General features: G+C 47.7%; 5 protein-coding genes across 5 annotated transcripts; 2 read left to right on the top strand and 3 right to left on the bottom strand.

Annotated features, from left to right (window-relative positions):
* Positions 1 to 213: 213 nt before the first annotated feature.
* EAH_00048960 (hypothetical protein, conserved) lies at positions 214 to 1,118 on the bottom strand (the record flags this gene model as incomplete). The annotated part of the gene is made up of 2 exons (XM_013391373.1): positions 214 to 858; positions 1,107 to 1,118. 2 exons carry the CDS (start codon positions 1,116 to 1,118, stop codon positions 214 to 216), a joined length of 657 nt encoding a protein of 218 aa, XP_013246827.1.
* Positions 1,119 to 1,757: 639 nt separating this feature from the next.
* On the top strand, positions 1,758 to 4,347 carry EAH_00048950 (hypothetical protein, conserved; the record flags this gene model as incomplete). Its single annotated transcript, XM_013391372.1, has 4 exons — positions 1,758 to 2,351; positions 2,792 to 2,892; positions 3,242 to 3,484; positions 4,269 to 4,347. 4 exons carry the CDS (start codon positions 1,758 to 1,760, stop codon positions 4,345 to 4,347), a joined length of 1,017 nt encoding a protein of 338 aa, XP_013246826.1.
* Positions 4,348 to 5,808: 1,461 nt separating this feature from the next.
* EAH_00048940 (trypsin, putative) lies at positions 5,809 to 11,340 on the bottom strand (the record flags this gene model as incomplete). The annotated part of the gene is made up of 11 exons (XM_013391371.1): positions 5,809 to 6,102; positions 6,415 to 6,516; positions 7,092 to 7,194; positions 7,361 to 7,391; positions 7,580 to 8,404; positions 8,557 to 9,327; positions 9,457 to 9,689; positions 9,915 to 10,021; positions 10,332 to 10,464; positions 10,660 to 10,746; positions 10,898 to 11,340. 11 exons carry the CDS (start codon positions 11,338 to 11,340, stop codon positions 5,809 to 5,811), a joined length of 3,129 nt encoding a protein of 1,042 aa, XP_013246825.1.
* Positions 11,341 to 13,850: 2,510 nt separating this feature from the next.
* Positions 13,851 to 14,476, bottom strand: EAH_00048930 (hypothetical protein; the record flags this gene model as incomplete). Its single annotated transcript, XM_013391370.1, has 2 exons — positions 13,851 to 14,226; positions 14,403 to 14,476. 2 exons carry the CDS (start codon positions 14,474 to 14,476, stop codon positions 13,851 to 13,853), a joined length of 450 nt encoding a protein of 149 aa, XP_013246824.1.
* Positions 14,477 to 14,791: 315 nt separating this feature from the next.
* On the top strand, positions 14,792 to 14,913 carry EAH_00048920 (hypothetical protein; the record flags this gene model as incomplete). Its single annotated transcript, XM_013391369.1, has 1 exon — positions 14,792 to 14,913. A coding segment is annotated over one exon (122 nt), but the record flags the coding sequence as incomplete, so codon positions are not given.
* Between the last annotated feature and the right edge of the window lie 90 nt (positions 14,914 to 15,003).

Raw genomic sequence — 15,003 nt, 5'->3', positions numbered from 1 at the left:
AATTATATTCAAGTAAAATTATGCAGTTTTATATATCCTTCATGATAATAAATTCAGGTGTATATACACCCCAACATAAACATCAAGAAACTATAAAATATATAAAAATATATAAATATACAAAAACATGTGTAAACATTTATTAACACACATGACTATGCTTATTTATTTATTGATGCATTTAGTTATTTATTTATACATTTATATTTATATTTATTTATTTATATCATTCAGCTCACCGCCTTCTGATCCAGCCTCTTGGAGATGTCGAGGTGCATGTACACCCCAGCTGCCTTTGTGTCTGCATGTTAACTGGGGTGTATCTTCACCTTCACTTTCTTCTTTTTCTCCTTCCCAGTAATATGAGGCAGCCATGCCTTTGGAGGTTGCGAGTTCGTAGCAACGCTCAGCTATACGTTTCTTTGCTGCTGCTGTTTTTGCTGCTTCTTCCGCTGCTGCTGCTGCTGCTTCCGCTGCCGCTACTGCTTCGGGGTCTTGAAATTCCTGCGTGCGGCCTGCACTTTGTTGCCGCTCAGCATTGGCAGCATCAGCAGCATCAGCAGCAGCAGCAGCTGCTGCTGCTGCCGTTGCTGCTGCTTTGTCTGCCTTCCTCAGAGCTTCCTGAGCGCGGCGTGCGTCTGTCTTAGCAGCACGTGCTGCAGCAGCCAGCAGCAGCTTCGGGGGAAGCCTCTCGGGCCCCCCCTCCCGCTTCAGCCATGGCTGCTCCCTATACACCTGAATTTGTAATTCATCGAGAGAAAGAGGGGAAATAGAAGTGCCCAGGAAGGAGCAGCCAAGGACAGGCGGCTCCAAGTGCAGCTGCCTCTCTCTCCGCATACCCCAAGAGAAGCCCGCCATCTTAAACCCTAAACCCTAAACCCTAAACCCTAAACCCTAAAACTCCCAGAAGGGGGCGCAATGCCTGTTGAAAGAGGAAAGGAGAGGCCATCAGAACACGGAAGTGTACATCCTCCAGCTGTCTGTACACCGCAACTCTTTCTCTCTTTGTTTCAAGTCCATGTCGCCTTCATCTCAGGTGTATATACACCTCAGAAGTTGCTGCGGCTTATTAAGGGAGGCCTCAGCCCAGGCCAAGGGAGGCCGACAGCTGAGCCCATGTTTGTGCGCAGGCTTGAGGAGAGGGTTATTCAGGTGTATATGCAGCTTATTTACCTAGTGGAAGGCAGCTGGGGTGTATGTACACTGGAAGATTGGAGGCAAATTGCATGCAGCCGCCGGCAGTTATGCCTGTAGTATTGTATCTAAGGTACGTATTTATTTATTAATGTAAATAATTTATTTAATTAAATTAATTAATTAATAACTTAGATTCAAATTTAGTTTATTTTTCTCTCAGGAGCCGCATGCAACGCTCACCTCCACCGGGGGCCCCCTGCTGCCTGATTGGCGATGGCTTCTTTTAATTCAAAATGGGTTTAATAAACACTAAATAAAATAAATAATTATATTTAATTTTATTCTTTAAACTCAGAAATCTTTTCGCCTTCTTTTTGCCCAAGTGTACAGACACCCGCCTGCGCATCTCCAGTGTACAGACAGCTACGCATGCAAACCTTCTTCTACTACAAACACCACTTAAGGGAAAGAAATAAAGCCAAGCTAAATTTGCTACTGTCAGCGCCCACCTCAACGTCAGAGAACCGATACACCAAGCACGCATGCCGCCTCCATCGAGGATTTAGGGTTTAGGGTTTAGGGTTTAGAGTGTGGGGGGTTGAGTTGCGTAGACGGGTCCGATGGATTATTTGTTGAGTTTGGATTCGGTGGGGGAGTGGGGGTCGAGTAAACGTGAAGAGAGCAGCAGCAGCAGCAGCAGCAGTAACAGCGGGAGCAGCTGCAGCAGTAGCAGTAACAACAGCAGCAGCAGCAGCAGCCACATAGCTTCTGCTTCCCCATGCAGTCGGGTGTACAGGCTGCTGATGCAGACAGTGCAGCCCGAATGGCATTCGCTGCCTGACCCCTCATCTCCTGAATGGTTGGAAGCATTCAACAGCCGCGTCGCAGCAAGGGAGCCTCTCAGCTCTACTGCTACTGCTGGTGCTGCTGCTGATACTGCATCAGCAACTTCATCAGCTTCCTGCGTCTCTGCCGCTGCAGAGGAAGCATCAGCAGCAGCAGCCGCGCAAGCGCATGCAGCAACGCCAGCACCAGGCACACCACCGCCAGCAGCAGCAGCAGCAGCAGCAGCAGCAGCAGCAGCAGAAGGGGGTCTTGCCTCCTCCAAGGAAGGAGCAGATTCTGCAGCTGACGTTGATTATGTTTGTTCTCTCCTTGATTGTTTTTGTCCCCGCGAGCAATTTTTGCTGCTGAGCAAAATTGCAAATAGAGTGGTGAGATACTCTAGCCCCTCAACAGCTTCTTGTTGCTGCTGCTGCTGCTGCTGCTGCTTCTAGTGCAGCTGCTGCTGCTGGTACGGCTGCTGGTGCTGCTAGTTCGGCTCCTGTTTCTGCTAGTGCTGCTGCTGCTGCTGCTGCTGCTGCTGCGGGCTGTGCTGCCGTTGGTATTCTCCTTGGGGAAATTAATTTTGTCTCATTTGCGGAAGTGCTGCTGCAGTCCGTTGTCTTGCTGCTGCTGCTGCTGCTGCTGCTGCTCCTTGCAGCGATGTGCATAGACGTAGGGGAGCAGCTGTCGTAGCGAGCCAATATATGCAACAGCAGCAGCAGCAACACCAACAACAGCTGCAGAAGCAACAGCAGCAGCAGCAGCAACAGCAACAGCAGCAACAGCAGCAGCAGGCTGGTTGTGTTGTGTTTGCTGCTTGTGCTGTCAGGACACCCCGTGGGTGGAGGCCTTACGCCGTCTGCGTGCAGTGGAGGAGTGCGAGGCATCGCGGCCTTTGGAATTAAATGAAGTAATTAATTACTCCAAGAGGTGCGCAGACACCCCACGTATATACACTGTGCATGCACCCCACACACACTGTACATACACCCCACACACACTGTGCATACACCCGACACACACTGTATATACACCGCATTTATGGTGTATATACACTGCGCATGCACCGCACATTCATTGTGATGCATGCTGTAGCGCTGGCTTGATTATTTCTTTCACTTTTCTGTTTTTTTAATATTATTATTATTAGTTATTGCTATTGTTGTGTGTATGTACTGCTGTTGCTGCTGTTGCTGCTGCTTTTTCTTTCGCTATTTTTGGTTTTGCTGCTTCTGCTGTTGCGCCGCTGCTGTTGCTGTTGTTGTTGCTGCTGCTGCAGGCTAGCAGGCTGCGTAGCGGCTCCTCCTGAGAGCAGCAATGTGCATGATGGAGTGTCTCACAGCGCTGCATTTCCTTGCTATCATTTCTTGCCCTATCCTTCTGTAGAAGAGCTGCAGGCCTCTCGCTTAGCTGCTTTAGCAGCAAAACCTTATGCAGATATTTGCTTCCCCCCTGAGGTGACAGCTAAAGTGGTGTACGTACACCGCGAGGCTGCCTACAGCTGCCTAGACACCCCACAGGGGTATATTCCTGCATACGATACTTCGCTCCTCTCTGCATATACCTGGCGTGCAGACAACAAAAAGGAATTATTTTTTCAATTAAAAATCACCTCACCTACTCCCTGCTGCTCCTTCTGGCTTGCCCTGAGGCCGCAGCAGCAACAGCAGCAGCAGCAGCAGCAGCAGCATGCTGCCAGCTACTCCTTCCAGCCTCTATCAAAATTCAAAAGACCTGTGCTCGTACCGGGGCCCTTCCCCACTACTGTGTTGGTACAATGCAGAAAAAAAGACAAAAAACCTTCGCGCATCACGCAAACCTGTCTCAGGCTTAAAGGAGCTGCTGCTGCTGCTGCTGCTGCAGCGGCAGTCCCGCAGGCAGCCGCTCCACCGAGGCCTGCTGCTGCTGCTGCCGCTCGGGGCAAGAAAGAAGGAGATACGCATGCAGCAGCAGACAGAGAGGCAGGGCTCAGGGCAACCAACGAGGTATGTATAACTAAATAGTTGCTGCTGCAGCTGCAGCAAACTCATTGCAGTAATGCGGTAGCAGCAACAACAAAACAAAGGGGAGCAGAGCAGGAACGGTGCAGACATGGGGCACTGGCTGCCAGATCTGCTGCTGCATGCATGCATGCATGCATGCATGCAGCAGCAGGGAGACGGTGTTGCATGCGTTTGCTAGAGTGGGGTGTATGGTCTCTTGTTGCAGGCTGCAGGGCCAGCAGAACATGCACGACCAGCAGCAGCAGCAGCAGCACAAGCCCCTACCTTGTCTCAATTCCACGGCCTTATGCTGGGCACTGCCAGGCGTAGGCAGCAGCAACGCAGAGAAGAAGAAGAAGGCAGCAGTGACAGCAGCAGCGGCAGCAGCAGCGATGGCGACTAAGTGCAACTCCCACGCAGCTTCCACCCTTCAACCAGCTAGCCAGCTAGCTAGCTAGCTAGCCAGTTAATCGTTCAGAGGTGTACGGATGTTTGGCTGCTCTTTTTGGTTGCGGCTTTGTCTCCTGCATATTTGTATATCTGTGCCTTGAGGCATATATATATAATATATATATTTAAGCATAATGGCATATCGTATACATATCTTTGTGCGTAAGGTATATACAGTGTACGTGTGCAGGCGGGGGTATAAAAGTATATGCATAACCCCCCACTGTGTCTCAAAGACTAAGGCACTGCAAGAAGCGCAGAGCCCACTGGTTAGTTAGCTAGCTAGCTAGCTAGTTAGCTAGCCACGCCCAAGCATCTACAGTGCAGCTTTGCTGCTGCGTGGTTGCTGCGAGTCTTACTGCTGATTAAGAGAAACAGGCTCACAGCGGCGGGGTGTACAGACACCCATTTTATTTTCGTTTGCAGGAGACAATGCTTTAAATAACGTAAAACTTTTGAAATTATTGTTTGAAAGGCAGCAGGCGTCCTAGTTAGCTAGCTAGCCAGCTAGCTAGCTAGAGGGCTCTGGGCTTGTTGAGGTGCTGGGTTGGCGGCTCTCTGAGTGCTGTCTTACAGACAGCTTCAGCCGCCTGTATCTCGACTATCAAGCTGCAGCAGCATTTTGCTGCTGCTGCATTTTGCTGCTGCATCAGCATTTTGCTGCAAGAGCAGCAAACTCTAGCATATTTTGTTGCAACTAGAGAGGTGTATTACTTTTTGAATTTTGTCTGTATATGTCGTGTCTGGCTCAGAGCGTCTTATCGTCTGACTATCTTCATTCAAACCATGTGTAGATGTACGTACACCCCAACATGCATGCCTGTACATCTTTGTATCCATACCCCTATTTACGCTTGCTTACGGCCTTTTACGTCTACACATATAGAATAATTAAAGAATATATAGTAATATAAAATATATGCATAGAATAACATAAGAATATTATATACATATATAATACGTATAATATATATATATATATATGCATGGATTCATCCATTCATCGTTCTTCTTTCGCATCTTATATAATAATAATATATATTAGACTTAATAAATATATTATAGATGATGAATAAGTAAGAAAGATGATAAATGTTTGTTTACGGCGTCACTCCTTTATTAGCATTCTGTACACCGCTCTTCGAAACCGTATCGACGGAATTCAAAAACTATAAAAGGAATAGGAATATACATATATATAGTATATATACATATATAATATATATATATATATACGATTAACCATAGGTAAATAAGTATATATATATATATATATATATATATATATGGCGTGACATATATATACATAGCAGAACAGGGCATATATATATAGGTATAAATATATTATATTATATATATGTACATGCATATACATATATTTAGCATGCAGCATAGTGCATGACGCTTCTCGGACTTAGCGTTGCACATTTTTTGTGTTTTGTTTGTTTTCTACTAAGTCGACGGATCTTTCTTGAGCGATATTGTGTTCTGCGAGTATTTTTTGTTGAGATGTTTGTGCCTTATGTCTATCGATTGCAATAAGAACTCTTTGTGCTCCGCTGGCCTCCACCTGAAGTTCAACAAATCTTTCTTTCGTTGCTTCTATCTCTCTAACGAGATCCTTCATATTTCTTATTTCTTTACCATTTACACGCCGCACAATGCTTGGCGGCTGTTCGTAACCCACAGATATCTCAGACGCCAATATCTAAAGAAACAAATACAAAAAACAAAGAGAAAAAATAATAATAAATGGAAGATTCATTTAGTGCAGGCACAAAACACAGCATTGGCTTATAGTGTATTAGTATAGAAATATATGAATAGAAATGTACATACATGCATGTATTTTATTTCTTTTGTAGTATATACGTATATTGCATATTTGTATTTATTTTAAATATTTATACATATTTTTATTATTATATTTGTTTACTGTATGCTAATAACACACGCAAACAGATAAACAAATGTGCACAGGTGAAAGGAATTAATAAACAGAACGGCGTCGGCAACCCACCAAACTCAAAACAACAAATTCATCTCCCTCTTCCTCTTGATAGTCTAAACGTTGAATGAAATATTCAAACATGTTAGGAACCTCCGTACGCAGCTTGGCAGTCTGCAGCAGCAGCAGCAGTAGCAGCAGCAGTATTAGCCCAATTGCAGCAGCAGCAGCACACCGAGCAAGGATTAGCAGCTCAAATGTGGGTTGTTTAAGGTTCTTTCTGCCGGAATACGCATATCCCTTTGTGTGTTGCGTGCCTGCAGCAGGTGTGCGTACACTCCAACGTGACGCAGCCAACCTACCAGCAGCACTTTGCTAAGAGGAGTGAAGACGAAACCCCCATATACAAAATAAGAAGGTCTTGTATCCCAAGTAAAAGGGGCTACTTTGAAGTTGGGCGTCATTAGAGGCACCTGCAGCACACAGCATCATCTTCCCCCGCATTGTATTCAATTTACTAGTCGTGTATCGCACTTCAAGGTGTACTTAGATAAGAGTTTGTTCTTGAGGTGCATACACGCATGGAATCTGCGATATATATATATATATATATATATTATATTTATATGAATATATATATATATATATACTATCTATATTGCATATATATAAGAATTGGGTATAAAGCAATCGCATGTAAGTATGTATTCATATATATATATATATATATATATAAAGAAGGAACTTACAGTTACTTTGATGACTCTTCCATCTCTTAAAACATACGCCCAGGTGTTTTGCCCGTTGAAGTGTTCAGTGATTACATAACTGAAGGCGACGCGTTCTAGGTTTCTGCGAAGCATAAAGAGAAGCAAGAAGCACATTGCTGCTGCAGTGCAGCAGAAGCAAACTCTAGCAGCGCAGATACCGCAGGGGGCTATACATAGACTCATTGGGCAAACTCAACAGCAAAACAAGTCAAAGGAAACAAACGAAAAAACACAAACAGTAAACCCACCGAAAAGAAACCGTCCCGTCATCCGCCACATCTGCAACGCAGACATCCCACTTCATTGTTTAGGGTTTAGGGTTTAGGGTTTTGTTTGTGCTTTCGCTACTAGGGTGGTTGATCAGTGTTAAGGTGCAAGGCCAGTGTGCATGCAGTCCTGGCGCTTGCTCACTTCAGCACTGAAGAGTGCGCGTTGTCAGGGTTTGGGGCTTAGGGTTTAGGGTTTACTGTATTTGCCGATGGAGAGGATGACGTCGCCTTCTTGAAACCCCAGAAACTCCTCTTCTTCCAGCAGACGAGGGTCAAAGTAAGGGTTTTCAACAAGTTTGCGAACAGGAGAAGCAAGCGCAACATCTTTTTCATCGGTTTTTTCTTTGTTTTTACCTGGTTCCTTTGGTAGTTTATCAGGGGCGTTAGACTGCTTCGCGTGCTGCTGCTGGTTCGCGCCTTGCTGCTGGGCTGCATCGCCATCATTTCGTTCTTTGTTTCCTCCCTGCTGCTGATGCTGCTGCTGCTGCTGCTGTTCCGTGTTCGTAGACGAAATATATGTTGGTTTGTTCACCTTGGCAGCTGCAGGAGGGTCTGCTGCCTCTGTTTCATTCCCGGCAGTATCGCTCTCATTAATCACGGGCTTTTTGTTTAATTTAATTGCATCATTCTTTTTCGTTTCTCTATCATGACTGTTGCGCAAGAGGCTCCTTATTTGGTGCAGTGTACTGCGGCTCCCTAACAGCTTGTGCAGAAGCGATTCCAGTTTCGTTCGCGCTGAAAGAAAGTCTTTTTCTTCAGTTGCTGCTTTTACTGCTGTTGCTGCTCCTGCTGTTTCTGCTGCTGCTGTTGGTGCAGTTATTGTTGGTGAAGCATGTGAGCCGGGGTTGTCAAGGGAGTGGTGCTCCGTGGCTTCTGTGCCAGCGCCATTTTGTTGCTGTCCATCTAACTTATTTCCTTCTTCCCGAAGATTCACCTCTCCGTTCCCAATTATTCCTTTTGCCGCCGATCTGCTGCTTGATGGCAATTCACTCTCCTCTTTATTTGCACGAGAGAACTCGCCGCCTATGAATGCAAACATAGAACACTACATCTCAAGCCCTTAACCCACGAACTACCAGGGTGCTGAAACTCTACGAGTGCTTCTTTTAGGGTTTAAGGCCTTGGTGTTTAGGATGTATGGGCTAGTGGTCTAGGGGCCGTGGAGGAAAACGTACTCTGAGCAGCTGCCTCGTCTCTCGTTGGTTCCGTCTCCGCATTGGTAATTTCTCCCTCTAATTTTACTTCATGGATTGCAATATGCACATCAATGAGGTCAGGAGAGTTGCTTCGAGTTGCTTGGTTCTGCTCATTTTGCCGTGTTTCTTCCTGTTGGCTTTCAGCTGAGCCTTCACTGTCAGTATCATTTTCGTTTTTTGTCGCATCACTCTTGGCACGATGTTCCTTGTGGTTTCGTTGCAGGTCTGTCGATACAGGGGCGGATGCAGCAGAACCGCGCGTTTTATTTCGATCTTGCAGGGCTCCCATGCGTTCCCCGCTTAAGGTCGGAAGGGAGAGCTGCTGCTGCCCGCTGCTGCAGCGGGTGCATGCAGAGGGGGGCCTGCTGGGCTTCCAGTTTTCGGGCTGCCAAATGACTCTTGCGGGGACCTCCTTAACATCTCGCTGCTGCGCACTGCTATCGTCTGCTTCTGCTGCCGGCTGTTCTTCAACAAGGGCCAGACGCGGCGTCTTCTTGGGCCGACATGCTCGCGTTTCAGAGTCCGCAGCTGCAGCTGGGGGAGACGGTTGAGGCACTGCTGCCCCATACTCGCAGTTTCCCCTCTCCTCCGGAAGTTGTTCATACCTTGAAATCGGCAACGCTATCTTCCCCTGCATGTATAGATTCGATCGGAGTTTGTCTACAGCCACCACCAACACGCCCGAGGCCGTCACGTTTTCAGGCAACGCTTCTGGCGGCAAAGTGTGCAAGCCTTTAAATTGCTTCAGTGCTGCACAGACATAGTAGCACCCATATATATATATATATAGGCCAAGGGTTGGAACTACGAACAACTCTTTGGCTTCGGCTTTGTGTGCGCTGCACATGCGAACAAGATTATGTCCAGCCTGCCTTTTACCTTCATTTTCCATTGCTTGCGCTTTGATTCCCATGGAGACGATGCCGGTGTGTCTTCTGTGCAAAGCAATATCGTTTAAAAAATGCCGAATCACCGGGAATGGTACTATATAGCCAACATTTTGCATTTCGCTGAAACCCTGAAATGCAACGCCAACCACCTTCCCCCCTGAAATTGCCGGACCCCCCGAGTTTCCTGGGTTTATCGGGGCGTCAATCTGAACTGTCAGCAGCCTGAGACAACAAGCAAACACCAAGAATAGCTCCTCCTGTATCTGCACCTCTAGCCCGATCGAACCATGTGAGCACGTCCCCATCCCCTACTGCTGCAGGCGCTACTGCAAGTGTACGTTGCTGCAACGGCAGTCACAGCGAAAGCTGCAGCAACGTCATCTTCCAGGCACATCCGCAGCGTCATGCGCAGATGAGCTGAGTCGAGCAAGAGTGCTTACTGCTTACCCGAGGTAAGAATGAGCATATATAGAAACCCCCACCCGACTGACAACGCCCTCCGTAATACTCAGCTGGTCGCCTCCCGTAGGGTATCCGAGCACAACGACAGTTTCCTGAAAACGCGGGGCACATTCTCACATATGCATGCGTGAAGTAATATTCCAATGCTGCCACAGTCCCCAGGTTGTGCTTGCAACGCAGATTTACCTTCAGCTCGATACGGAGCGTCACTTCAGAATCAAGTTTTCACGTAAAGCATTGCCTCCTTAAGCTCACCCCACAATTTAAATAAGCCCATTTCCGGTGTATTTCCGGTGTTTTTCATGTTCTGTTTTCGGTGCACTTCAGTAACGGTCAAACTCTTATGAGGTCACACTTTTTGCGAGTTCGCTTAACAAAGTTCAATTTAGCTCCTGAGCTTACTCGCAGCTGTGGAACTCCTCCGAAAGCCAGCGGTTGCAGCCCGCGCCAGAACACTTCATCATCGACCGTCACCAATGCCAAGTCGCACTCGTGACAAACAGCAATGACTTTTGCGAGAAAACGCTTGGGGTTGCTGTAAAAATGAAAACATGCAGGCTACAATAAGCGTCTCTCACTGAGACTGTTTTTGTGAACTGCTAAAAAGTCGTCTTGCGAAGCTATTATCTTTTGAACTATCGGATAAACTGGAAGTTACGGTTCCCTGGTTTGGGTTCCCCATAATTCCCTGTTCTGCTTTTCGTTGTTTTGTGAATGGTCAGCCTCTTACCCATGTTTTCTGACGAGCACTCGAGTTTGGTTCGCTACGAGGTGTGCGTTGGTCATTATCATTTGGCCCTCCACTACAAATCCCGACCTGCAAAAACAGCGGGAAAATGCACCTTCAAGTGCGAAAAAGCTGTAAATCTACTACTACGCCCTCCCTAGAAGATAAAGATATACATATGGAAGCCTGCACTATATCATTGTCTTAATTCGCTGCTTTTTATGGCGGATTTCTGCCAGACCCGCTGTGTTCCTTGGGTGCCATCATCTGCCAAGGGGAAACGAAATCTGCCTTCACGGTATCAACGAATATCTTCACGACGCTGGCGAGCTCTTTCATTTCGGAAACATGAAGGGGAACTTCCCTCCTTGGCTTCTTCTGCGTGGTGGCAATCTGCTGCGCATCATTTGCTCGGCGCGAATCCGGTGCTGCGACAGGAACTACAGAGGCGTCCCCATCCTCCGCAAAAGATGTTTGTGGGGGTGTGGAGTGTAGTAGGTTGTCGTATTCTTCTGCTCCTTCGTCTGTACGTCCAGCCGAAAGAGCCCGAGGCACCCCGTCATCATGAAGCCGCAGAGGTGAGGTGCTGGTGCCGGCGACTGCAATCGATTCGAGGCGGTAGCCCTTGACAGCGATAGCGAAGAGAAGCGGAATCGAAGAAAGGGCTATTTTTTTCATGCTCATTATTTTCGACGTTGTCGCGAATTGGTTTGGCCATTGAGGCGGCATCGAGTGCTGCTGAGTTGTCCTGCAGCACTCAAGTAGCAAGAAATACAGCTAGGCTACTGTTAAAAAAGGCCTTTCTTTTCTTAGAGGGTTCTTCTCTTGCGGAAACTGTTGCCCGTACGCTCGAGACACAGTTTCAGCCGCCCTGGTCGGTCCGCCGCCCTCCGCTAGACCATGCTCTCCTCTCCTCAGGCAGAAGACATCATGCGCTGAAGCGATACACTGCTGCGCAAAACTTCAGTCGTAATCATGAACTTCTCAAGTAAATAGAAAATATTAATGAACTAGTTCCTTTTTTACTGGTTCCCCTGCATGCATGCACGCGCACTCTCATGTTGACGGCTGTTCGTTCGAGAGCCGTGAGGCCATCGAGTGGTCCGTTCAGGTTCAGGTTTGTTATCATGCATTGAGGGCTAGGATCAGCAAGAAACCCGCATGCATTCAATTACATACAGCGAAACCAAAAATCAACAAATCGAAGTTCTTTTCTACTTCTTTTTTGCATGTTTCATAGCAATTTTGCTGCAACCAGTAGCGCTCCTGGGCCTGGCGGTAAACAATTGGATTCAGTCGGTACATTTCTGTGAATTTTGAATGTACAGATACTGTTTAGCTGAAGATATATAATTTGAATTGTAGAATATTCTTTTCAATTTTCCTCGTCGGTCTGAATCGTTCCAGGCCCCTAGCTGAAAGTTCACGGTTATTTCGCCGGCTAAGCACAACACACCTCCAACGCAACAAGCCAATGGAAAAAACTCTCTTATTAGCAGGGAGCTTGATTCGGCAGAAACAGTTCAGTTTGTCGTGCTTCTTCTGTCTATTTTTTTCTTGTTGCGAAGTTTGAAGATGAAGCCGCCGTTACAGTACGAGCGAAATTTGGTTGTCCTTAAGTTGGGAATCTGCATTGAAAAGAGTAGAGCAGAGCACATAAGGAGCGAATCGAATAACCTCTCTTTCCCATTTTCCGTTGAAATGCAATGCCAAACAACATCGTTTGGCTGCACTAATGTTTCTGCCGTCGAAGGACTATTGGAGACTTCTGTGTTAAGTGCACGAAAATAGGCGCATGGAATCCAGTGAGTTGTTGAATATCGTAGAAATTCTGCCGGTTTTTCCTTCTGGCAACAACACTACATGGGCACGCGTGTAGATCGGAGGACAAATATACAATAGACGAGTCAGCTCAGCATGTTGTTCTTCCACATCTGCAGAAATGGAAGAACAACGACCCTTTTCTTCGGCCCCGGCTTTGGCATACAGGATTATAAGCAAAATTTTGCTTTTAAACGCAGTTCTAAATCCGTCGTAGTTCCATTTTCGTTTGTGTTTCAGTCTCCATTTATGCAAGGAATGCAACAATTTCCCATTGTTGCCTATCCTACACTGCCGGCTGCAACCAAATAATTAAAATAATTCAGTTTCAACGTGAGTAGAATTAACATGCTGTAGGTTGACTCAGCAGCACTATGGGTGCAAACCTACACCCACACATGCAAGCGAACTGTCTACAAGTGGTAACTGACAGCTGCCGATAATTGACGCCCCAGCGTCATCAATGCAAATAGAATGATCTTTCCTTGAGCACTTCAGCATTATGGAGTTGTTTCGTTTTTGGCCCATATGTTGTGGGGGAGACCCACCGTCTTTGGGATGGCAACACGTAGCATGCTCTGTGAAGAGCTTTCACGCGTACTTCTACTCCCCCGTAGTGGCAGGCTCACTACCGACGGCAAAGAAGGATTTGACGTCGCAATATGTAGCATGCCCTGCGTAAGATTGTGTAGCGTGCTCTGCGAAAGCTTTCCGCAGAGCATGCTACATTCTGCGACTCGGTAGACGGTGCTTGCGCATCTAGCAAACAGAGCTTGGGCATGCATGCATTTGGAGTTGATGCAAGGGTTGCTACAGCGGATGACAATCCTCCTCCCCTTCCCATCAGCCTGACGCGCTTGTGCTACTGTTCCGAGGATGCGTAAATACTCAAGGGGAGGAGATCAGCTGCCTATTGAGAACACTCATGTTAATTAGGTGGCTCCTCTTTGCAGCTCACGACGGTTCTCAGCTGAGATTCAGAACGCCCCCCACAATGGTGCTTGGAGGGTAGAGTACCAAGTAGAGTTCAGCTGTTCTTCTGTTATCAGTAACACTGGTTCGCACTGAGCTTCCGATTGCCCACTGCATTTTTACAATGCTGTCGGTACTAGTTGTATGCTAAGGACTTCGTCATCGTCAGGACGCAGAAGACGGGAATCATTTCCCAAAGCCACTTGTTCAGAAACAAGGAGGCCCGCACCCCACGGATTTTCAACAGTTTCGTACTTTCCGTCTAATACAGCCCCTTCTGGGTTCTTAAAAACGGGTAGACCCCTCTAGCTCTTACGCGAAACCCCTACCTGGCTGTGCAGGAACGCCTCGGCCTGCAACGCTGGAGCGGAATCCTCGAGGCTTCAACTTCTAACGGCATTCTATGGCGGCGGCATCTCCCGCGACGATGACGTCTTCCCCCGGCACTTGTAGCTCTCTTTCTTCGTCTTGAGGGCACGACCGGTCACCGGCCAAGCTTCGCCCACGAAAATTACGTCGGCCTGCAGGGTTGACAAGAACTCGTAGTAGTCCCATGCCATGCTGGCCGCGTTAAGGTGCTTTCGATAGGTGGGGGCAAATATCTCACGGACCTTCATGAACATCGTTAGTGCAGCGCTGAGAATGGGTTGTTGCTCAGGCTCGCGCAAGGCCCAAAAAGCAAAGAGGGCGGCCAGCACGTCGGCTTGTAACAACGTTCCCTTCTTCTTAGCAGCCTCAATAAGGATGCGCGCCCACCCCTCGTGTGTAGAAGGGGTCCTGAACCACCGAGTCGAAGAGAGCTGCCCGCAGGGTCACTCGTGCGATGGCCGCGTTTGCGTGCGTATCGTTCTCGGGGATCCGGTCCCCTCTTGAGCTTTATTAATTGAACAAATTGTCTCTGAGGAAGCGGCTAAGCCTGAACTGGCAAGCCTCTACGAAACTACTTCCTCCACCCGCGCAGTCTTGCGAGCGGGGGCCCGTCCACGTTAACGTCCATGATCACCCCCTCACAAATCCCTAGGTACATCTTACTCTCCAGCCAGTCACTAAGATAGGGATCGCATCTAGACCCTGTAAAACTAGCCGTAGTGGACGGTGACCAGTTGCTAAATCTCTTTTTAAGTGCTTGAGTGATGGGGAGGCGTATACCATGAAGGTATGGCTGCTCCTTGGAGATGGCGATTCACGCTATTGTCCTAAGCCCCCAGTATACCCCGACCGCCTTCCGCCCGGCCTTGGTATCTTTGACCCAGGGTAGTTGCCATCATTCCGCATCCTTCTTCCGAAACATCGCCGCATGCATCGACCTGCCCCCCAGCGTCGGCCATTATTAGAAATGGCCATGGAAGGCGAAACGGGGGACCCTACATCACCCAGTCCTTCCAATACTTACTCCGCAGTGCTTGATAAAGCTCATGCAGATACGCCTCCAGCGGTAGGAGGAGGGGGCAAAGAACTGCACAAGTAGCGCTAACGTATACGCGTCCCGTTTTGTGGGGTGTTCTCGTAACTGCTGCCAGGCCGACACCATGTATAACATTGATTTCTGCCGGA

This window comes from Eimeria acervulina, genomic scaffold (genome assembly GCF_000499425.1).
Source record: "Eimeria acervulina Houghton genomic scaffold, Eah_scaff782, whole genome shotgun sequence".
Classification (NCBI taxonomy): Eukaryota; Apicomplexa; class Conoidasida; order Eucoccidiorida; family Eimeriidae; genus Eimeria; species Eimeria acervulina.
The sequence above is the reverse complement of the archived record's forward strand: the minus strand, read 5'-3'. Positions and strand labels throughout refer to the sequence as shown.